The sequence below is a fragment of the Gymnogyps californianus genome, chromosome 1 (genome assembly GCF_018139145.2).
Source record: "Gymnogyps californianus isolate 813 chromosome 1, ASM1813914v2, whole genome shotgun sequence".
Lineage (NCBI taxonomy): Eukaryota > Metazoa > Chordata > Aves > Accipitriformes > Cathartidae > Gymnogyps > Gymnogyps californianus.
In genome coordinates, this window is record NC_059471.1 from 203,318,885 (window position 1) to 203,343,422 (window position 24,538).

At 36.6% G+C, this 24,538-nt stretch overlaps 1 protein-coding gene across 5 annotated transcripts in view; it reads right to left on the reverse strand.

Moving 5' to 3' along the window:
* Positions 1 to 1,384: 1,384 nt before the first annotated feature.
* PRKAR2B (protein kinase cAMP-dependent type II regulatory subunit beta) overlaps positions 1,385 to 24,538 on the reverse strand; it is a 95,951-nt gene continuing 72,797 nt past the window's right edge. For 3 of the 5 annotated variants that reach the window (XM_050915291.1, XM_050915289.1, XM_050915290.1), the window contains 9 exons: positions 23,662 to 23,714; positions 22,416 to 22,499; positions 10,660 to 10,766; positions 8,357 to 8,510; positions 6,972 to 7,073; positions 6,306 to 6,380; positions 5,464 to 5,529; positions 5,153 to 5,291; positions 1,385 to 3,646 (listed from right to left, as the gene is read on the reverse strand). In XM_050915291.1, the coding sequence (XP_050771248.1) occupies positions 3,513 to 3,646; positions 5,153 to 5,291; positions 5,464 to 5,529; positions 6,306 to 6,380; positions 6,972 to 7,073; positions 8,357 to 8,510; positions 10,660 to 10,766; positions 22,416 to 22,499; positions 23,662 to 23,714 (914 nt within the window). In that variant the 3' untranslated portion in view covers positions 1,385 to 3,512. Of the gene's footprint in view, positions 3,647 to 5,152; positions 5,292 to 5,463; positions 5,530 to 6,283; positions 6,381 to 6,971; positions 7,074 to 8,356; positions 8,511 to 10,659; positions 10,767 to 22,415; positions 22,500 to 23,661; positions 23,715 to 24,538 lie in introns of all 5 variants that reach the window. The other 2 variants (XM_050915293.1, XM_050915292.1) reach the window with 2 other exon arrangements.

The following is a 24,538-nucleotide window of genomic DNA, read 5'->3' on the forward strand; positions in this document are numbered from 1 at the left end:
TGTCGTAAGCTACAAAATGACACAAATCGTGATGTAACTATCCCAGAGTCACCTTATAGAAAGCTTAAAGCATCAAACATTTCAAACAAAACAAAACAAAACCACCAAACCCAAAACAAAACCAAATCCACATTCCAGCAAGGACCAGAATAGTCTTCACTGAATACAAAAGACAACATGAGGAAAGAAGATGGAGTGACAGTGTTTTAGGTTGTAGATGGTTTCACAATGCTCTTCACAGCTTTGCCCCAAGACCTCCACAATCGGTCACTTGTGGACCTCAAACAGGAGATCCAGAAGGGAATGGTTTCAGAAGTGTTTATTCCAGATGAACTTGAATGAAATCTCATGAAGCACAAACAAATGACATTTAAAAAGTGACAGCATCAGGACTAGGACCAAGGAAGCTTACTTTCCTCAGGGTTTGTGTCTTGTGATCGACTGAAGGCTGCGGTCGAATTTTTTTCCCATGGTTAAGGCATTTGTAAACATTTGCTGCCATGTGGATTCTCTTTTGCTTAGTAACATGTGAGCCCACGAATGCCTTTCTTTACAGGATTTTTCTCAGGCTTTTCTCTCCTCACCCAGCGAGGCATATTTTCAACAAACTCATTGGAGCTTCCCCCCCCCCCCCGCCCTTTTGAAATTAGCCATCTGTCAAATTCATTAAATCATCTGGAGAATTATAAATCACTAGTGAGGTTGGGGAGAGAGGAGAGAAACAAACTAATACGTATGTGCCAAGTAACTACCAAAGTCCTGTTCCTTTAGCGACCTGACTACAAACAAGGATGATAAAAATCTTTAATAACAGAAGCATCAGGTAATCTAAGTACAGACCCAGATAGTCTCATAAGGTAAACATGACGTAGTATTGATTAAAATGATTAGAACTATCTACCTTTTTTTCAAAGGTCATTAAGAATCAGTGACTTGGTATGATTTCCTTCGTAGGATGAACACTTGCCACATTTATGACATGAAGACTGGCATGTTTGAAGTGTACATATGAATAGATCCAGGAGAAATTCCAAGTGCTGACTGATGAAGGCTATAACGATTTGGATGAAACTTACAAAGCGACAATTTATTACTGTTGGTTAAACCCCCCTGAATTCACCAACAAAGAAAATTCCAGAAATCATTCAGTCCCCAAGAGCAACACAATAAAACTGCTGCAACATGAAGCTGTACTTTGGGACTCAGAAAATCCAAAGTCTCTGATTGTCTTAAATTTGTTACTCCACAGCTTTTTCCCAGCTATAAACTACAAGCAAATTATCAAATACAAAGTAGCTATGACAATTACCACACCAACATGTCGTCTATTCTGAGTAGACAGAGCATCCGCATAACATCATTTATGAAAATCAACATGAAAGTGTTAAGAATTATGAATGTTTTAATAAATGAATATAAATAGGTCACTTGTAACATTATGATAATGGAATTAAAACACAACAATATCAATAAACATAGATTTTTATATATAAAAGTGTTGTTTATTGTAAGGAAACTTTAAATATAACCAACAATATTGAAAATATCGTGACTGGCATTTATGGCCTTGATTGTAGTTTACTGCCGTACAAGTAATTTCTAGCATTTTTCTTAATCACATCAAGCTAGTGCAAAATATAGGTAGCTTTTAGAGATTAAGCATACAGAATGACGAGAGTGTAGATTTTGGTTACCTGATATTTCCTTCTAGTATAACAAGCTTCTCTTTTTTCCATAAATCAAAAGTACAAAGGCAAGTTATCATGTGCAATTATTCATACCAGGTTTCTAGGTTTAAAAAAAATGACATTTGTAAATTTTGCTCAGATTGTATTTTGTTAGGAATCTGACTTATAATTTATACCATACTGTATGATATAAATTATATATTGTTATCATATTATATAATCATAATTTCATATATAGGTATGATTATATAAATTGTCAGAACATATCACTAACTATAGGATAATAATTACATCAACATACACAAATATATGGCATTAGAAAAGTCATTATCTAAGAAGGAAAGATGTTATAATTCAGGTATTTGAAACAGGGTGCAAGCAGCCTTCCTACAATCAGTATCATTTTGGCAGAACTACTGCCAGTCGCCATTATGTGCACTAGCTTTCCATGTACATCAACAGACAGGTCAGTAAGCAGTATTAAAATTGGACTGTGCCTGAAATTTCCAGTCACAGACCCTTGTAAGCAATGAGCCCTGTGCTCCTAATTAAGATTATATTCTCTCTCCTCAGTCTCAGAAGGTATCCCATGCTATTATGGCTAAAAAGAGATTATTCTATGATGACCTACAGGTTTTTGAAAGCCGGACATGTTAGCTTTAACAATGACATACTTTCCAGACTTGTGCAAAGCTTTTGAAGTATTGATCTTTCAAATTAAAAATAATTCTTTACTTCCTGATAAGGATTTTTCAAGGACAAGCTTAGTTTAGCATGGCTTTCGATATCAATCACTTCAGTAATTGAATCTGGTCTTTGATAGCTAAGATTAGACTGCAAGAAGAGAGATATACAGAGATCATTTCATTTGAAATAGGTAAAAGATTTAACAGATAAAAAAGGTGAGATCTAAAAAAAAAAATAGAGAACAAGCATAGTTAGAGAAGACAAAATGCATAAATATAAAACAAGGGAGAAGGAAAACAATATAGGTTATGTATGATTAGGTAGAACATGACAATGACCTATGCCTTTGCTTTTAAAGCATTAAGGTTAATTTGTCAGCTGTCCTCACTCTAGACTGTACAGAATACATGTAACTAATAAAAAATGCAGTTTATTGCAAAAATATACAAGTCCTCTAAATTGCATAAGATATTACAATGTCGTGCTGAAACATGACATATTAAACAAAGAGGACTTTAAAACAAATTACAAAATGTTAAAAATCAGATTTGGGTCATGAGCGTTACACAAAATGCATTGTCATGCTTTATCTTACGATTAGTCTTGTGATTCACTACATCTGTGATAAATGCAACATAAAATCATGACAACTGTAATAGTCAGAAAGTAATATCTACTGTATATCTTCTGTATTAATACATATAAACACTTTGTGTGCACTAATACTTTCAACATATCACATTCAAACTAACAGTCTTTCCAGAAAAGTTGTAACCTTTTTGAAGAACAGAAGCTGGTTTAACAAGTTCATCGCATGTGGGGTTTTTTAAATCTACTCTTTAAGAAACTGCTGTGTTAAAGGACTTGATTTTCAAAGGTGCTGTGCTACTACAGGTCGTCTTAACGGCAGATGGAACCATCAATTCTAAGCACTTTCAAAAATCAAGCCCACACTTTATTAAATTCCTGTTTTGTTTACTAGTATTTCCACTGTAGTAAGTCAAAAAAATACCCCCAAACCCACTCTTAAAATCACAGAAAATGCTTGGCATCTATAGGAAGAGAGACAATTTCTCAGTGGACTAACCACTACTGTGCTATATTCTCATAACAAATCTTGTTGCTCCAATGTTTAGTTCATGCACTGGGATCAGCAATGTCCATGTTTGTTCCAAACAGAGCAACTAGCTGCTCTTCATAGTTTGCAATGTTTCTTTTCAGAATTTCCATACAAGGTCCCAAAAGCCTTTCAAATGCCTGCACATCCATAACTAAGATAAAAGGGGAGAGAAAGAGAAAGAATATAACGTGCTCGTCAGTTGCAGACACTAATCTTGGTGTTTATGACATTCCAATGTAAAATGTTAAATGATAACAGGACAGATACTACTGACGCATATACTTTGTTTGCACAGAAGAGAACCACTTACCGTAGCAAAACCAAGATCAACCAACATATTGCTGTCTTGAAACTTCATAAATAAACTAAGAATTTGCTGTGTTTCTTATTTTGAAAATATTTTCATATTAAGATTTATGTCACCCAAGAGCTGCTGAAGAAGTCTGGAGGGGCCTGGATTCCTCCACAGAATACAGTTTTAAGACCCTTGAGATTTCAAAAAAACACATCCTTTGCTGATGTTGTTGGCTGTATTTGGGGTCTAACTTGGCTATTTCCTTGCTATTTTTACTTGCTTCCACCCACAGTGGAAATTGTAATAGATACTTATTTCCCAGCAAATGTACAAAAAGTTGGAGACAGCAATTCACATGCAATGTCAATGCATAGCTGACCAGAGTATTTTCTTTACCTGATCACATAATGTTATCCTCTATAGTTCTAGCCAATAGGCCAGGGAGGAAACTTCATACTTCAACCAACTTCCAACCTGGTGGCCTGTAGTCTCTTGGCTCCTGAGAAAAGTTCAAGATCTCTGCTATTTGGGAAGTGCCAGAGATCTTTGTTTACTCACCCATACTGGGTAATGACACTCTTCCTCACCACTGCCTCTTATTCTTCCCTCTCTATCATCTTTGATCTTTATTGCCTGATCATCTCTGTGTGTTTGGAGGTAAGGATTTTAAAAAATAATACCTTTATAAGTAAGTGAGAAACTTTTTGGTTACTGGCTTGGTAATCAAACTGTCATTCAAGAATGCCAAATCTGTCATTGCAGTTTACAGTTTTCCCATAATTAGGTACAAATATTTAGGAGCTAAACATCAGACCATGAAAAGCAATGGATACGAAGGGTTGCCTATGAGCACAACTCCTATGGTCTTCACTTTTCCTGTGCCTGACACTACAGTGTAACAGAATGATTAAATTACCGGCTGGTGAAGACAAAGAATTTGTTAAAGCTTAATTCATAGTGATAAAACAGCACAGGATTTTTACCACAGTTATTTCTTGGATGAGAGTCAGTCTACTGAGAAAAGAAATACTTTACCTTTCTGCAGAGTATTAGACATTTATCTGATAGCTATAAATGGGTTGCAGCAATACTCTCTGTACTCTCCTGAAACAATTTTTACTTCTATGCGATCAAAGAAACGTTGGAGACTTTGTGTTTAATACCAGTTATCAATTGCAAATAATTTTTGCAGATAAATAATGTAAATGGGAATGCACAGTAACAGATGATGTACTTAAACAGTCTTATTTGGGTAAATGTAATTAACTCTTATATTCTGAAGAAAGACAGTGTTCACAATAAAAACAACCAGATAGATTATGTATTATTTTATATTAGATATAAAATATTATTGAACAATACCTAAACATTTGACAGTGCCAAGAGCAAATGCAGAAGCGGCTCGTGGTTTGTTAGTTACAAGAGCAAGTTCTCCAAAATACTGTCCTCTTGAGCATCGAGCTATTTCAACTGCTCCATTCTCTTCTACATCTTGTTTACCCTGAAATATCAGGTAAAAAAAGAAAGAGAAAGGAGGAGAGAAAATGAGAGAGAGATTTGCTGAACTCAGGATTGCATAAGCAAAATCAGTAACAGTGGTAGCATTACTGTTTAACACTTAGAATACATCAAGATTTTAAAAAAATAAAATTCTGTGGTTTAGGGATGTTTACCTTCCTTGTCATTATAATCCTTACTTCTCCAGATTCCACAATGAAGAAAGAATCAGCCAAGTCACCCTGTAGAAGAAAAAAATAAAGTGAGTAAAGGAAATGTGAAATTTCCTTTTTAGTTTCATGTAACATTTCAGGTAACATTAAAATATTTGTAGCCAGTGCCTTGAAGCTCATCTTTTTGATACCTGTTGCAAAAGAAATCTCTTTTAATGTGAAAACCATACTCGAGGCACATAATAATCAAAACATCTATACAGAACTGACAGCCAAGCTTTTTCATGAAAAGACATAGCTGACTGTGCCTTATACAAAAAGCAGAGAAAAACAATGTTATGGAAGATTTTAGGATCCTTACTGCTGTTTCTCCACCTTTGTATTCCTTCCAATTATTTCCCTTACAGAGTTTCCAGTATAAAAAGCCTCCAAGGGCTATCTGATATCCAATAATTATTTTGGGGCAAGACAATCTCAGTTGCCTACCCTGAAGAGGTTACTTCTGCATTCTTCTTCAACAGATTATCATATTTTAACAACAAAACCAAGGTAAGTCTTCAGTGCTCCTTATTGGAAGCAATCATTCTTTTATATAGTTTGAATTTCTAAATATACTAAAAATGTTGACTCCTTTATTCATACCAACAGAGGGATGTTTTTCAAAGTACCGTTAAGTGAAAAATTAGCTTCTGACACAAAATAATCACCTCTCTTAGATGCAAGATTCATGGTTTTTGTTTTGTCTGAGAAGGAAAAACACAGTTTAAAAGTATGTATTGTCTATAGATAACACCATAATTGTTACCTATTGGAAAAGAAAAACTAAAACTAGAAATAAACTGTACCTGAGCAATGATTTGTTCTCCATCTTTGTACACTTTGGTGCCAATCACATCAACCACTTTTAAACGCTCAGACACCTTCATTTAAAAAAAGAAAATGTAAGAAATATTTGGTTAACATTACAATATTATATTTAGAAAGCCCTTTCATATTTCTTTTCATGAATCTTTGCACAGAATAGTGTATCTTTATTTTCCTGTTTTGATAATCGTTAAAAAAAGGAAGAACTGCTGAATAGTGTTCCAGAGGGTACATTATACTCTTAACAGCTAGATGTTTTGATAGAGCTTCCATTTTTGTAAGTCTATATATCCCAAGTCTTCAAAAATTATTTTCAGAAGAGCATGCATATAAAAATATACCTGTTAAATGAAAATATTTTGAAATTCCCTAAGACATTGTTTAATTTTATTGGCTAATATCTAGTAAAATTAAGCTTAAGAAAATGAAGGTAAAAATAAATATAGTTTTTTAAAAACCCACAATATTAACAATAGTTCTTTATCCTGAAAATTTAGAAATATCAAAAATATGGTCTTTCTCCAAAACAAAAGTATGCAAAATTTTATTGTGGACAAAATCTGAATTCCAAATTTAAACTCTGCAAAAGCAGCATCTTATCAGGTACCTCTGATACAGCCATTAAAACAATGCAATAGAAATCTTACTTCTAAAGATTTAAGGAATGGCAATGACTCAATAAAATTTTCATACATTCTTCTCTTTTTGGCATTATTTTTTACAATGATTCTTCGGAACGTTACCCTGTCCTGTAAACACAAAGAGAAAAAGAGAGTTTATTAACAGAAAATACATGTGTGGTAGAAAATACTTCAGAAATGGCTGAATATGTTCAAATTACCAATTTTAGTCACTCGTAGCCGTCAAACTAGCTGGCTAGTCTCCCCATATAGTCAGTTGGGAAAGATTCCTCTAGAGGTCAATCAAGAGCTCCTAAAGTTAAGCTCCTGATCTGATTCACATTGTGAAAAGCTTCTCTGCCCTTCGGCAGAGAATACAGATAGAGTTTACATCTAGAGGGTAGAGAGTTTACCTTAAACAGGTTGGCTACACAATGAACGCTGAGTGGGTAATTTAAGATATTTAAGAAATCCTCAATATTTAAATATTTAATTTACAAAGTTTATTCATTATCCTGAGGTCCCATACATATTGATATGTACTCAAAGAGGTTTTTATATTATTATACAAACAAAACCAAAATACATGGTCTGGGTCTTAGGTTACAGTCTGCTTTCTGCTATTTCAGCAGAACAAGACTCATCGCTGCCCTAAACAGCCAACTGGACATTCTTTAGTATTTGGCAATCCAAGTGAAGCAGACAGATGGAAACACTACACGTATGCTGTTTTCTTCTCTTAACTTCATATGACTGTGTCCTGGTGACAGACAGAGGTGAATTGCTTTGCAAACCTTTACTGCTACAGGTGGGACTTGCTGGCCAATACAACCCAATCCAATTTAAAGCCATTCTTATAGTGTCCTAAACTCTGTCATGATCCCAAAAATCATATGGATTAAGTTGGTGAAAAACCATGCATTTCACTTCAACAGGAAAATGTTAGCTTGGGATCAGTCATTAGATTGATATGTACATCTTGAAGAAGATGGCTATCCCAGTTTTACTCTTTTGGTAAATTCTATTACTGTTGTCAAAGATCCAGATAGTATAACACTGATAAATAACCTCATATTTGAATTCTACTCTGGAACCAAAGGCATTTCCTATCAAGATGTGGGAAAACATTTTATATATGTGTCTAAGTAATTGTCAAGTGGTTTGCGATTTGGGAAATTATGATTAAAATAGAATAAAACAAAATTATTTTTTAAAAACTCAGTGTTGCTTAAGCCTCAGGTTTGCTTCTGCAGATTCTGGAAAAAGACAGTATTGTGTTGGGAGTTCTCAGAATTTTTAAAATTAAACTTTCTGAAATTATAATTCATTTTTTAATGCTGATGTAGCATACCAGTGCAATTTATATAAAATAATTAAAACAAATAATATCTTAAAACAAGTATTTCACTTACCAAACCCCAGATGGCACCAGGAGAGGTAGCTATAATTGTAGCTGCTCTGGGTGTATTGTACATTAAGGCCAGCTCACCAAAACTTCCTCGGTTATCATAGGTTCCAACACACCTCCCAACACCGTCACATTTTACATAAATATCATATGTACCTCTGTTAATAAAATATATAAACACAGTGAGTAGAATCCAGTCCTGGTCTTTGCTAAGCAGCCTCTCACTATATTTTTTTATACCATGAATTCCAAAGATAAAGCATTTGAAATATACATTTGCTTGTTTAAATGATATTAAAATGATATTAAACCTTGCAGAGACATCTCAATCACTTCCATAAATAATAAAAGTAGTTCCTTTTTAAAGGGAAGAATAGGGTTATTAGTTTGTACATTAACTCAGTTTAAAGACAGACTGGAGGTACAGTGATCTATTGATCACCAGAACTTATTAAAAATTAAGATCTAACTTAGTATCGGTTTCTTAATTTCATTTTAAACACTAAATACAAATGTAACAAGTCTTTGCAAAAATTGCTATGATATGATCACTGAAATAATAATACAAGTTATTTAACATTTAAAATATTTTAAAGTAGTAATTTATAATGTAATAAATAGAGGAGATGCAGGAAACAGAAGGAATGCATATGAAAAGCAACATAAGATTATGAAATAAAGATATGTATTTATCTACTACATTGTGGATTTCTTCTCCCCATCATTAAATTAGTAACTTTTTTTTGCTTTGGGAATGCAGTAAAATCTAGTATCTTGTAAAACATGACATAGCCATCCCCACTGATGCTGAGCCATCATATTGTTCAGCACTGAGTATTTGTATGGTACATGTTGATAAATCATGTGAATGTAATGCAAAAATCTGTACAATGATTTCATTGATAAGGGACTTAGAGGTGATTCACTGCACCTAAAAACTGCAAGGCTGACAGAATACTGTGAAGTCCCTGCAGCTTTTTGGATAAGAGATGACAAACTGTAACCTAACAAAGCTGAAAAACATTGACTCTGCAGCAAAGAATCCTGACACACTTCTATGATCTTCTGATTGAGTATTTAATTTGGAAGGGACCTACAATGATTGTCTAGTCCAACTGCCTGACCACTTCAGGGCGGACCAAAAGTTAAAGCATGTTATTAAGGGCACTGTCCAAATGCCTCTTAAACACTGACAGGCTTGGGGCATCGACCACCTCTCTAGGAAGTCTCTTCCAGTGTTTGACCACCCTCTCGGTAAAGAAATGCTTCCTAGAGTCCAGTCTAAACCTCCCCTGGTGCAGCTTTGAACCATTCCCACGCGTCCCATCACTGGATACCAGGGAGAAGAGATCAGCACCTCCCTCTCCACTTCCCCTCCTCAGGAAGCTGTAGAGAGCAACGAGGTCGCCCCTCAGCCTCCTTCTCTCCAAACTAGACAAGCCCAAAGTCCTTAGCTGCTCCTCATAGGACATTCCTTCCAGCCCTTTCACCAGTTTTGTTGCCCTCCTCTGGACACATTCGAGTAACCTGACATCCTTCTTAACTTGTGGGTCCTAGAACTGCACACAGTACTCAAGGTGAGGCCGCACCAACACGAAGTATAGCGGGATGATCACCTCTTCTGACCAGCTGGTTATACTGATCTACACTGACTAAAAACCTTTGCATTTCTTTTAGAGTTCTAGCATAATATTCCTTTCAAACACTCTCAGAAATCACTGTCTTAGCCTAAAACTAAAGGTACAAATAAGAAAAGGTGTTTCGGGACAGCCTGGCTGGAGCCTGTGCCAACAGACTAGTGAAGGATGCCAAAGTAAACGCTCTTCCTAACTCACTGGATTCAACAGGAATCAGTATCTATGATTTTACTTAGTTACCTGCTTTTTCCGGTACAGATCTCCAAATGAAGAGTAATGACTTAGCTACTCGAGGTCTAATAATATTCATGTGAACAAGAAAGTCTACAGATAGTGTTGAAATGCAGTAAGATTTAAAATATTGAGCTGTAAAATTTCCCATTGTGTTTTGTGTTAGATCTCTTTCCACATAAAAAAACCACAACAAACCAGCCTTTGGGATCTAGCAATACATAAAGAGGACAGGGACATATTTCCATATGAAACATCTGCCTTCTTTCAAAAACCGCTCTCCGTAGCTCAGACAGAGCTGTACTGGTTCACGTATGTTCTTTTTTCTTTCTCCCATGCAAACATATGTAAGAGTTAAATACAAGTATGTAGAGAAATATATTTTTCTCAATGGACTTTTGCATAATCCTTCGTGCTATAATAAGACACAGCAATTCACCTATCAATGACGTAGAAGTTGTCACCATCATCCCCTTGGTCAATGACATGTTCCCCTCCTTCAACCAGCTTTTCAAACATCGCATCTAACACCTGAGACATCTGCTCCTATTTAAAAGAACATGGACAAAGACAAGAAATTATCATCTGCTTTTAAAATTTTACTCTTCAAATTAACTAACTGTCCAGCCTCCCAATATGCAGATAAAAAATGTTCATGGATGGAAAATATTCATGCTACAGAAATGCATGGATCAATCAGAAAGACAGTTTTATTTAGTATTCAGTGTTAGCTTTTTCCTCTTCCTGTGTTGAGAGCCCAGCTTCCCTTCTTGCCCCTGCCAATGATATCATAGATCTTGTCTGCAGTATAAACTGCTCATGAGCATCCAAAGATAGAATTTCACCCTTCACAATTGCGCAACATTATACAGTTAAAAGAAAAAACTGTATCCCTTATTGCAAACAATACACTTACCTGGTTTTGTCTTTAGAACTATTTTATGGAATTTAAAATTTCAAAATGATTGTAAAGTATTTTGAAAATCTAAATTATACAATGCCTGCACAATGGTGGGATAGATGTAACCCTAAAGGTCTGCAGTGCTTTGTTTGAGTAAGTAAATGCTGGACTCATTGGGAAGTAGGAATTTACACATGGCTATAAAACTACTTTGTTAATTTGAATGGAATACAAACGTTTAGAGAGAAATGTTAGCAGACTAACAAAATGTCATCATCTGAATTATGACTATGTAATAACAAAAACAAATCACTAATTACATAATTTGTCTTGTTTGGTGTAAATCTGCTAAAGCTTAACTATTCACATCTAAAAAAACCAAACACAGCTCATTGTGGATTAACAATATGAATCCTAAAAAGATAACTTAATAACTGAAATTTTATTTTCAGTTTATCCAGCAATATGCCTAAAATTCTGACCATAAACACAAAATTATCCTCTACTTTTTGAAACTTATTACATATATATCATACTGGAACAAGCAGGTTCTAGTGAAAACCACGGTAAAGAAAAGCCTGTAGATTTAGATCCCCATGCACTTTACAATGGTTCAATTCATAGCATTTCCAGCCACTGAAAGATGGCATTTGCCTTTCCAAACAAGACCAGCCTAAGGCAGTCCTCTACAGTCCTTCTGCAGCCCATGGACAGAGGTAACCACACTAGATAGCTCAGAATCATTCTCTAGAGTTCCCTCTTTCTTTCCTCTGATGATAGAGGAACTATCCTCTATACTATAACTCACAGTTAGACACTTAATTTTCAGACAGATAAAATTAGGTGGAATGAATTCCATCCTTATTCCGTTGAATTTCTTCACTTACTCAAAGCTTTTAAAAATATCAGTACTACCATGTTATCCAAGCCTTTTTAAAAAATGGAAGCTAAATACAATTTTACTTCACAGAGTCCATTGTGTGTGGGCACAAAGAACAACAGAATGGCAGTATCCATCCTCAGTGCAGCTGATCATAGTAAAATACAGTAAGACATCATGCAGCCTACCTAGGCCAGCAAGGAATCATTTAGCTATCTCTCTATTTAGTACCTTTTTTCGTATAGACAGGTATGTATTTGCAAAAAGAAGGATCATTTTACTATCAGTGAATGGGTCATAGTTCATTTCAGAGAAACAGAAAAGTGTGTGTGTGCCATTGGGAGAGACTGAAAATTAGGTACAGGAGTTGCTTTTTAAAAACTTAAATTAATAGGTAATATTACTTCAGTCTTTTCAGTTTTCCCTGTGTAAACTAAAAGGAACTCCTGCAGAATCTGCAAAACTGACCTAATGCCAGTTACTTGTCTAAAGCATTTGAAGAAGCCCGTTCCCTTCCCCTTACTTTACATCTGAATTGGCAAAGTGGATCCTCAACCAACAGCCCTCGGCTGCCATTTGAAAACAAGTAAGAAGATGGAGAATGCCCCACACTTTATGGGAGGGTAGAGCATGTATGTTATCCTCTAAATGCAAGCAATGCAAGAAAAATGTACTATATGGGCCCTGATCCTTGGAAATTAAAATACTCCCAAGACATCTTGGAAAAAAGATTAAACTAAAAAGACAGTTATTTGCGGTACTGAAGGAATAATACATAATCTTTTAGTTGTAATCTAAAGTTATAATCTTTTTTCAGTTTGCTTCCTCTCAGATTTCTGGTTAGAACATTTTCAATCTCATAATTATGAGTCAAGCTCACCAAAACACAACTTTTCTGGTAGGTAAATCTATGACTTTTTTAGACAACAGAGTAGAATCCACAAAGAAAATTCTCTTTTAAAAAAATATTTTAAACACGGGAAGGTATTTAATACATTTGAGAGCTGTCTATTATCTGCTGAAGTATTGCACATGTATTTTAACTTTCTAAATAAATTGCAACTAACTTAAAGACAACTGGTCCCTTTCCCAAAGCTTTCTACACAAAATTAAGATAGAGCAGACTGCAATAACCAACAGGCACTTGTTTTTTGCTTTTACCATGAGAATTACAAAACTTGCTTGCCCAGCTTGCTCTATGTGAATCCTCTTGATTCTCTGCCAGAGTGAGGCTCAATTTACTGGCACCCTCCATAGTTACTTTGAAAGGATAAAGAGGGGTAATTTTAGAATTAAAAAGTACATCTGTTATCATACACAGAATTAATTCTGGTGTTTTGTAAAACGGTGCAGTCTGAAAGCTCTTCTCCCTTAAAGCAGTTCTAGCTTTAAAAAATACATATAAAATGAAAACGGGAAGAGGTTTTTTATAACAGTGTCTGTAAATCTGCTATGTGTAATGCTGTGGCAATCTGGTAATCAATATTCTAAAGAATGATAATTTAAAAATATGATAAACTTTTTAACAAAAATAAAATTTATAAAGAATCTGAAGTATTAAACATGTATGTTGTGCAATCTTTGTGACTTCTGCTAAAATTTCATTACCTTAATACATTTTTTCAAATATAATAAAGCATCTATTTTTCTTAAAGATAATGCACTCTACAAATATAAAGAACCAAAACTAAAGTTTAAATGATTTGAAATTCGATTGTTTATATAATGTTTATTTACATACTCTGATTAATACACTCAATGGATTTTTTTTTTCTTTCTAAACTGTGAAGCATGTAAGTGCTTCAAAAAAGGAATATTTTTGAGAAAATTATGGGAGCCTTGGGTTGTTGCCATGAAAGCACACTTTGATCACCACCCTTTGTGATAGAAAAAATATTTTAACTTCCTTAAAAGCGAGGAGGCTGAATGGGAAATCAGATTTTCTGAAAGACACATTCACAATACAAACCAAATTAATCTATCAAGATTTTCTTTTTATAAAGATATTTTCTTTTTTTGAAGTGTAGTTACTGCATTTCTCTCAAAAAGTCTTTCTAACGATTGGACTTCAATGACAGAGCATGATTTCACAAAATAATTTACTAGACAAGTGAATAAACGTGCCATAGTTACAGCCATCATTACTGTCTCAATCACCCTTGCTTTCAAGTGTGGATTTAACTGTTGGGAAGCAGGAGTGCAAAGGAGCATTAGCTCCCTTATCAGCATCAGCCAGCATGATGTATCCTCTCACATCACCTGAAGTGGTGACGATGTGGTTTTCTTCCCTCTCTTACTTAGACCAAGATGGTACCTACCCTGGTTTTATACCAGCTTAAATGAACTGTGCCAGTAAAGTTCTTTTGCATATTTACATCAGTCAGAACCAGAGACTACAACTATGAAGTACAAACTCAACAGGACCAGGGGATGGACTCAAGCACTGACATGGTATAGTCTGGGCTGGTTTGTTCTTGGCACAATTGTCAGCACAGCTGGTACTGTTTTGGCTTGTGGCAGCTATCACTCCTCCTGACAGACCCTGGTCATGGCTTGGAGGAGTGCTTGAGCCAGGGCTTCTTCCCAGTATAAGTAAAACCACCCTGGTTAGTTGCTTGGTTTGGTGAGGCTAGGAGGAGAGGAAGGTGCAAGAGAGTTTAGCTGTACGTATATATGTCATACTGCACTGCATGGCCTGAGGGACAGAGAATGTCCTCTGATCTAGTTTGTGTTTACCAATTACAGAACTGAAGAAAGGTGACAAAAACGGAAAATCTTAAGAGTAACATAATCTACTGCAGTCAGCCAAACTCTGCCTTTGGGCATCCTTCTTAATTTCCTGACAAAGTCTGTATTTCTAGTCAATCAATTACATTTTTCCCCTGTAATTAAAGCCTTCAAAATACTGAACTAAGGAAACATTTACTACGAAGGGTATGTGACTATGGCTGATAACTAGTAAAAAACAGTTAGCATGTATTCTCAGCTCTTTAGTCCCAAAACATGTAAATTAATGCTACAACCTCTCTGGGCAACCTGTTCCAGCATTTGACCACCCTCACAGTAAAAAAGGCTTTCTTAAAACAGATTTTTTTGTATTTCAATTTGTGCACATTGTGTCTTATCGTGTCATGGCACCACTTGAGAGCAAGTCTGGTCAACATATTGGTGCCTCCATCTGCTGTAGAAAGGCACTCTTCTCTTCAGTGGACTCTTAAAAGATGCCGTCGAGCTCCTGTTTGTCCTGCCTGATGCTATGCAGTCCTTCTCATGTCCTTCTGCAGTTCCTTCAGCTGGCAGCTCAGCACTCTGACCACAGCACATCTCCCATAGGTGAAGCCACCATTGCCCCCCAGCCTTCAGGAGAGACAACTGCCACTCCCAGCGGCCTGAGAGTGAGATGGTCACATCCTACCTATGGATCTCAGTTGAAACCTCTAGATGTGCCACAGTTGGCTGGGCCAGCTGGTGCTGGGGAGCACTCCCTGTAGCCCATCATCACTGTCATTGCACCAACTCTAGCAGTCCTACACTATCATGTGCACTGTTTCCAGTTCCCCTTCAAACTCCCATCTGCACAAACTACCTCAACTGCAAAGTCTCGGCTAGTTTGTCCTCTTTGCTATGCTTTGCAAGCTCTCTCTCCTTAACGGCAGTTACACAGGTGCTCTTCATCAACACTTCATTAGGAGCCTGATGCTCTCTGACAGTCTTCATGTGCTAAGTATTCTAAACACTACACACTTGTGGCAAAAAGTAGTTGCCCCCTCTTCCCCTTTATCCCATGGTGGCCACATGAACCTCTAGCATAGAAGTAGAACTTTAATGTCAAAAAATACCTCTAGTAGTTATCATGGTGCCTGTGAACAGTATAGCACCTAAGCAGAGGTTTTATGAATCATTCTGTTAGAGTTAAGAAATATTTTACTGTGCCTAAAGCGAAACTCAGATACCAGGTACCCTTATGAATCTAGGTCTGTGGTGATACTCACGCATAAGTAAGGTATGCATAAGCCTGATGTATTGCCATTTCATATCTGAAATGTACAAAATCGTGTGCATGTTTATAATCAGTTACAACCAAAAGACATGACACAAGATGCAGAAGAACAAAGCCCCAGACAGTAATGATAACTGGTTTACCAAGGACATCCCCCTGGAACAGTGTCTGATTCCATCCTTCTTGCCAGGTCAAGTGAAGAACTGCAAATAATCACTCATAGCTCTCCTAACTCATGGTTTGTATCACATAAAGTACTGTCCTCCAGACACATGTTGCATTATTTGAAAATAGTATGTTAGCCTCAATTTCTTTCAAGTCAACAAAACAAACATGGCAATTACATCTCAAGACAATTCCTTGGGAAAAAAAATCGGTTAGATAATGGACATTGAGTATAATTAAAACTGCATTTTATTTAGTATATATTTCACACAGATTAAAAATCCAGTCACTCATATGTCCTTGCAAGACAGCTTTTGATTCATTCAGGAGAGCTGGCAGACCATGACATGTCCTTCCCAAATGCCGATGGCTCTTTTAACTGTCAGACTACCAAGTGATTTGCTACCACTGTGCCAGGTACGTGTCCTCTTAATATCAGTTTATAGATTTACTGTGAGCCATTTTGTAAAGGAAAAAGAACAAAGTTCTCCGTACTAAACTCAACCATTCTTAAACACTGGGGCTTCTGAGAAGCATCAATGTTTGAGTTGCAGATACAAACGTTTGTTGTCTGACAAAGTGCTACCCATTCTGAATCAATGAAGGCACTGTAGATAAAAGGGAAAGTAGGACACAATCATCACCGAAGGTCATGGAAATGACAAATGTAAAAAGTAACTTCTGAAAAATATCCTTCCCCGCTATTTAAGCAAAGGTATTCAGGATATAGAAGGCACAGCTACATTTGTACAATTAAAATTATGTGGCTTCTGACAGCAATCCAAGACAATCTTAATCTGGCATTTGACAGGAGCCGGTAAGCTCCAACAACTATTAAGCTGGATGCAGTGAGTCCCAAAAGTACTGGATGATATATTCAGATTATATATGCTTTGGGAATTTCCCCAAAAGAAGGATGAGTGTGCTGCTGGAGTGATCCCTGTTGGACAGGAAATCTGAGTTAATTTCCCTTTTAGATCCAAGACATCCTGCATAACCTAAGCAGGCATCAGGTTGCCTTGCACTTCAATACAATACTAGTAACAAGACTTGCCTATCTTATATGACTTCTAAAAATTATAATGTTCTGAGACACAACCATAAAACTATCATATGAACAAAGTGAATCCACAGTTTTTCCATTGCCCCAAACGGAGTTCACAAACCACTTTATTCTTTACTCCTACAACCATTTTACTAAGATGAGCCCAAGTTAAAACAGCATCCTGCTGGCCTCCTTATCCTCACTTTGAGCAACATGAAATATCAATGAATTAATGCTCAGCATGATATTAAGAGGGTAATGAAGCAGACAGAATACCAGAATAGGAAGAAGAAAAAAAAAAAGAGAGAGAAAAAGTCAGCAAAACATAGGCAGGGAAACCATGGGAAGAAAAGGAGTTCTTAATCAACAAGTCAGGACCTTGGAGAGGAAGGGCAAATTACAGAATTTGTCTTGAGCTCTCCGCGTTTGTTGTTCAGAACAAAACCATGTACATATACTCCCCTGGAACTCTGATACAAATGTTAGCAGCACTATTGATCCAATTCAAAATGTTTAGCTCCCTTGTGTAATATCCACTCGTAAACTAATCAAAAGGCATTTGTTTCTTCACTATTAAAGAATCTAATTTATATTTCGATGTATAATCAATATTTCTGAGTATTAATATTTTCCTTGAGAATTTACCTTAACCCTCCTCCACCTAGTTATATGCTAAGTTAGTATTCTGCCTCTCAAATATCATGCACATGCCAGTCAATCAGGCTCAGTAACACTTTATATTTTGTAACTAGCCCTCTGAGCAAGTTGGCTGACTTTTTAGCAGAAATAATTCAGAGTTGCAAACAGTTTCCAAAATTCTTAAGCTGAAGGCACCTCAGATTGAGTGGTTCTTTTGCAGAACATCTCCAGTAGCGGATTATAGGCAAGGTAGAGAGAATCCCTGTTTGCTAGATCTGATGTAAGCATCAATTTTGCCTTAGGAAAAAAAGAGAGGATTAAGTGCAGTACTATTTATTTGGGAACCCATTAGTTTGCAAAGAGTTTTGTGCCACCTAGGAGGGCAGAGTATTAACATGTTCAGGCATTCTGGGCTCTCTCTTACATATATATATTCCTGTTAATTCACCAAGAGTTTTAAGAATGTAAGAGCATTATGAGACTCTTCTGTTAGTAGCACTTTTCAAGGAATGCTTTGGCCCTAAGTATGAGTCTGCTATTCATAAAACACAGTTGCATTATGCTTGCTTTCATCTTCCTTCAAGTTAATCAATTCTAATTGATTAATCAATATTTGTGCTCTCTTAAGCTGATTCCAATGCCAGTAACCTCCAGCATCTAGAGCACGAAGGAGAAGGTGTGGTAACATGCTTTGTGCATGCATATAGAGCAAGCAGCCTGACACACTATGGCAATCCTGGGAGAACAAAAGTAATGCTAGGTTTCCAGGCAATGGTGTGGCAGGCAATCAAGAACAACAATAAATAATACTGTGGTCTAACAGGAAGAGGTTTTCTGGGAAGAAGAACAGGAAGAGGTGCTTTAGAAGAGGAATGGGTTAATCTAACATAGGTTAGATTAATAGTTTGGGGAAAGGGAAACAAACATCTGAATGCACCTTTCTCTCTTTTAGTTCACTCATCCACACAGTTCTGCTCCTGGAATTTCTCTTGATTCTTTCCTGATCTGGTCCTCTAAAAAGCAGCCAAAGAGCTCTGCAAAAACCTCTTTCCCTCATCTTGTTGCACATGTTTCAATCCATATTCTTCTCTTCTAGTAATTTTTTCAATACTGTTACACACTAGCTAAAACTGATATTGAGTGACAGCAACCAGATGGGACATGATTAAGCCCCTAGAAAGGTGAAAAAAATGCTAAAATATTGATTTTTTTAAAGTGCTTTTTATTTAAGGGAGTTAACTCAGGAATGCCTTGCTGAACTGACATTAACTGACCAGTCACATCCTCAGCAATCCACAAAGTTAAAGAAAGTTTCAAGATAATTGAAGTAACTTCACAGACTTTAAGGAATTTATAAGAGTTGGCCTTTAAAACATAGAGTGCTGCTTAGGGAATTATACCAGAGCTAGTGTTCCTTTATACCATGCTGTATTTTCAATCAGAACCAATATGTGAAATATTGATATTTATAAATACTTGTCCAGAAGCTTACCTATCTGATATTCAAACACTGCTATCAGGTAAATGCAGGCTCCAGACAATGTTGTGTGTGTTTAGAAAGTCCTAAGTTGTCCCAAAGTCTGAAGGTTATCTTTTTCTCCTCTCTCTCATTTTGTCTTACATTCAAATGGTTCTGCTGTTTTTTACTTTTATGTGAAGGCTCTTGTCTGTTCAGAGGGACTCTTTTATTAAAATGCTGAGCAGTACTGTAAGTCACCTCCTAACTACTGCAACTTCTTCTTCTTTAATGATACCCTTATCTTATCCTTCCATTCAAATTAAAACACAGCGTGTTAGGGTGGGATAAAGTTTTTAGGAAAACGTGAACTCCATTTAGCATCATGTACTGAATGCAATTCTGATGGTGCCTTAGGGCATGTTATACTGTATTTCAGAGTGGTGTCCTATCTAGGAGTGGTGTTTGACACCTTGCTAAAAGGCCATCAGGGAAAAGCCATTAAGTACTTTAAACTCACTGACCTCTAAAACAATGTTTTTCATACACAGAACTACAGCAGAAAGAGGCTGAAGTTCAATACAAGAAAAAAAACAGTGGGAGTGGGAGATGCTATCGATACACAGCTTGACTTTTGTTCCAGAGACTTTAGCTTTAGCAGCTGAGGATACTATCTCTCTCCAAGATGAAGGAGTTTTTTTGCTACTACACCAGAGAGCAACCTGCAGCAGCTGGCACCACATGCGCTTGGGCTGTGGGGTGGAGAGGCAGAGGTGAGGAAGAGAGCTGCCACAGGAGCATTTAAATTACTGCAACTACAGTGGCACAGTTCTTGAGTCACTGCCTAGCAGCAGAACAAGAAGGAGGAGTGGGAGAAGTCCCCTGGGGACTACAGATCTTGGCTCCACAGGAGCAAGCCAGACTGAAGAAGGCTACATTTTAATACCCTTGCTATCTTCAGAGCTCAGTAGCTTTCCAATGCCTTTTATGAGTAAAGTTATTATAATGAACAACTCCTTTACAAAAATTATCTTATTCAACTTTCCAGAACTCTGTCTGTGAAGGATTTAAAGCAGAAGGAATTGTTCTTAATCCACTGAACAATCTGAGCAAAGCAGGGTAAAAAAGACTTGGGAGATCCCAGGAGCAGATTTCAAGGCTTTGGTTGCAGAGCTCTGCAAGGGGAGGACTCAGCTAAGAAGTCTTCTGCTAAACACCTGGAACAGACTGTGGGAACTGTTAGCAATTACAAGTAACTGATTCAGAAGCAAAAAGTAAAAAAGGAGTTCAAAACATGAAGGGGATATGGTATCGAGACAGCAGCACAGTCCTGAGAAGACCCCCACAAACAGGGGAAATAATCCCTCAATATTCCTTGAAAGAGTTATATCAAGTGCCCATACTGGAACAGTTTAATGCTCTGCATCTACACAACATTACAATATAGCTGATACGAAGCCAGTAGATCCCTGTCCTGCAGACCAAGTGGCTGATGACTATTTAGAAAGAAGATGTAGTTTTCACTGGAAAGGAAAGCAGATCCCATCCGGAGGACTGATACTGTAAGCAGATACCACCAAGAAACTGTGTAAAGCCAGAATCAGGAAAGCAGTAGCTCAAAATTAATATCATGGCAGATTCTAGGAGCGATAGATAATCTGTTGGGTCACAGGGCTCATAAGAGAGAAATGCTCAGAGACTAACCAAGAGGGGTCTGCCAAAATGCCATTGGCAGGCTAATGTAACGACGGTCCAGCCAAGTGGAAGCCAGGACACAGCAACAATAAGGAAAATATATAATAAAGCAATTTCACATCCAGAGCAGCTGCCCACAAACCACTTTGTGTCCCTGAAGTGATGCAGAAAAATAATTCAGGAGTGGAAGGGGCAAATGTTTGGGTGACTTTAGCTCGATCCAGTATAGTGGAACAGCTAATTAACTACCCATCAAACAGACAGCATGAGGGAGGGAGTTAGGAAATCTTCTGTGTCAGGATCCCTAGTGTCCCAAGAATGCACACATATTAGCACCTACCTTGAGACTTTTGATGCCCTCCTATAGCTCTAACTCCAGGGTTCTGCAAAGCTGGCAGTCTGTGGCTCACTGCTCCTCAGGGCCTCTCTGGGAACAGGCACCCAGGGTCAGGGCTCAGCCTTTGTGCAGATACAAGCAGGAGCCGGAAACCCGCAGCACAAATTAACCTGCATTCTCTGTAGCAGCACCTGACTTCCAAACAGAGCTGCAGGCTGGTCTTTCCATTAGCTCCCCCTTGAATCAAATTTAAAACTTTTTGTTCTCATGCTTAAAACTCTACATAATTATTTCCCTTTCCCCCATGCTCCCTCCCCTGACAGCACTGAATCAATTCTCTTGAGAAAGCATTTGGTGTGCTGTGAGTCATCCCAGCCTCAGCATGCATGTTTTGATTGATATACTCGCCTTTTCCCTTGAACAACCCTGTGCTTTTTTGTAGCATTATCACCTTTGTCTGATCCAGATCACTCATTCACTGCATTTAAGCTTTCTTAAAAGCCCATAATTGTTTTTATAGGCAATAGAAGGAAATTATCTGCATAGAAGAAAATGATCTGTAGCATTTTTACGGTATCTGTATTAAGTGAAATAATAATGTAAACACCTCGCTATTGCCTTTCTCTTTCCCTCTATTTCATAACTTGCTTGTTCAATTACATCTATAGCTAAACTGTAGGCTTTAGGGGTAATTTTAGGTTTTGATGGAGCACTCAGCACACTTTTGGATGATAAAAAGTAACTAGTAGAAACAATTTAAACGTTCCAGTTAACTGATGAGTTTATATACATCAATGTACAGCAAGAAGATTTAAAATAAGAAAATACAATACAGTCATATTAATGCATACATTCATATTAATGTACTTCAAGACTATCATTCATGGTGGTGAACAAAAGGCTCTACATATATGACGTATCAGTTATAAAAATGGCATTTCTGGAGTTTATGAAATGGTCAGGAAAACATACATAAGAGCTTACAAAAGTCAAATCTGTAAACTTCTGTTCAAAACTTCAAGAGAATTTATTCTTAGCAGCACTGCTAAATGTTGTTCATTACAAAGAGTCTCTTACCGGATCTAGGTTCTTAAAAAGAAGAATGTCCTTGCACGCCTCCTGCAGTCTGTTTCTTTGATCATCTGTTTTAGGGTGAATAATCTGAGGGATATAATAGAAAAACCTTTATAGTGGTTATCATATAGCAGCACTAGCTGAAGGACTGAGCTAATTCAGCTAAGCATTTTACACAATATTTTGGCCATGCTTCATAACACTTTCATTTCAAAACCTTCAGGATTTGAATAAACACTCGATAACATTGTATCACCATTGCATTAGCAAATGAAGCACTGCTGTATTTAAGCTAACAAGACCTTCACATTTGTAGAATTCAGTTCATTTCTGCAAGCCATTCTGGATACCTTTATCTCAACTATTGCTGCATAAACGTTACTCTGCTACTCTCTAATCATATTTGGAGCATGCATGTTTTATAAAAAGCACCACTGTTACATTTAGCCATTTGCCATGACTACTTCCCAAAGAATATTTTGTGAAATAGTATCTGCGTTAAATTTATATCAGCAGTTTCACAGAGTAAACAACAGACTTGACACTATCCGAGTGAGCCAGAGATTTACTAAATTACCGATGTCTGGTTAATGTAAGTATCAATCAAGTCGTTCATTCAACTCATATGCTTAAAAAGGTATGCTAGGTTTCAAAGCTGTGATACTATAGGAAAACCTTTTTGACAGTTTTACAAGCCAGAAATTAGGTAGAATACAAACATTTAAACTTGTCTTAAAAGTCATACTTATGCTATTTCATATTAAAAGCTAAGTAAATGCCTTTAAAAGGGTGACATAAGAAATAAATATAGTTCATTAGCTATTGCATTGTACATCTGAAAATCTTAGCGACTTTATGATTTACCTTTTTCTGCCTTATGAAAAATACTAGAATATTGAGGAAACTACTGCAAGATTATGAGGACACCAAATAAGTACTTTTAGGAGCAGGCACTCTCTGGGCAAATATAATTGCACAAAAATGTTTCCTTAACAGACCATGTATCAAAGGTGTGGTAATTTAGAATAATACTCATATCAGGTCCTGCACGGATGACTATTACAGAGAATTTTTAAATGTTCCTTTAACATGAAAACCCCACAGATCATTAAAGTATATTATAATAAGGATGCTTTTGGAAACGAATGGTAATGCTGGTTACATAACTTATATAATCAGTCCTATTTTCTTCCTAAATTTAATGCCTGAGAACTGAAAAAATAAGTATTTGACTCAAAGCATTAAATACCCTAGATTCTGCATCGTCCTCTTCCTCATCAGGATTGTAAGCTTCTGCACACACTGAAATAAAAAAAGTATAATCTTAATTCAAAGTACAGTAATGTTTCACAAGATTTACAGAACAGAAAATGCATTGTGTGGCACAGTAATAATATGCAGTAATGTAACACACTCAATAGAGAATCACAGAAGACACTGCTGATAGGGTCCATAGCAGGTCATCGCCAAACTGCCAGTGAAACAAAGCTACACTTGTATCATTTTTGGACATGTTTTCTGTGTTTTAAAAGACCTCTAATATACTTACAAATTTCTCACCTAACCTGTTCTAAGTGGTCTTACCTTACTATTAGAATTTTTTTTCTGATGTCTAAACTAATTCTTTCTTGTTAGAATTTAAGCTATCCATACTGGATGCAGAGATCAGATCATTCACTTCATTTGTGTAAGTTCAAGGTGGTTTGGGGTTTTGGGGTTTGGGTTTTTTGGGGGTTTTGTTTGTTTGTTTTTCATTTTGGGGGGTTTTTTTACATACTTGGAAACTTTTCTCTCCTACCTTTTACTTTTTAGGGTAAACAATTCTCGTTCTTCAATTTTTTCCTTACAAGTCATGTTTTTCAGCTCTCTAACTGTCCTCATTGCTATTCTCTGAACTCCCTGTAATTAGCCCTATCTTTATTGAAGTGTGGTGCTCAAAACTGGACCCAGTATTTGAGCTGAGCAGAGTCCTGAGTACAACAGATTAATTACTCCATACATTTTGCAGGCTGTCTGTCTTTTTCATCCATCCATACCTTTTTCACAACAGCTTGATTATGTTTACTCATGTCATATTGATGACTTACGTATTGTTTTCAAAACCCACTGCTTAACCAGCTGTCCTG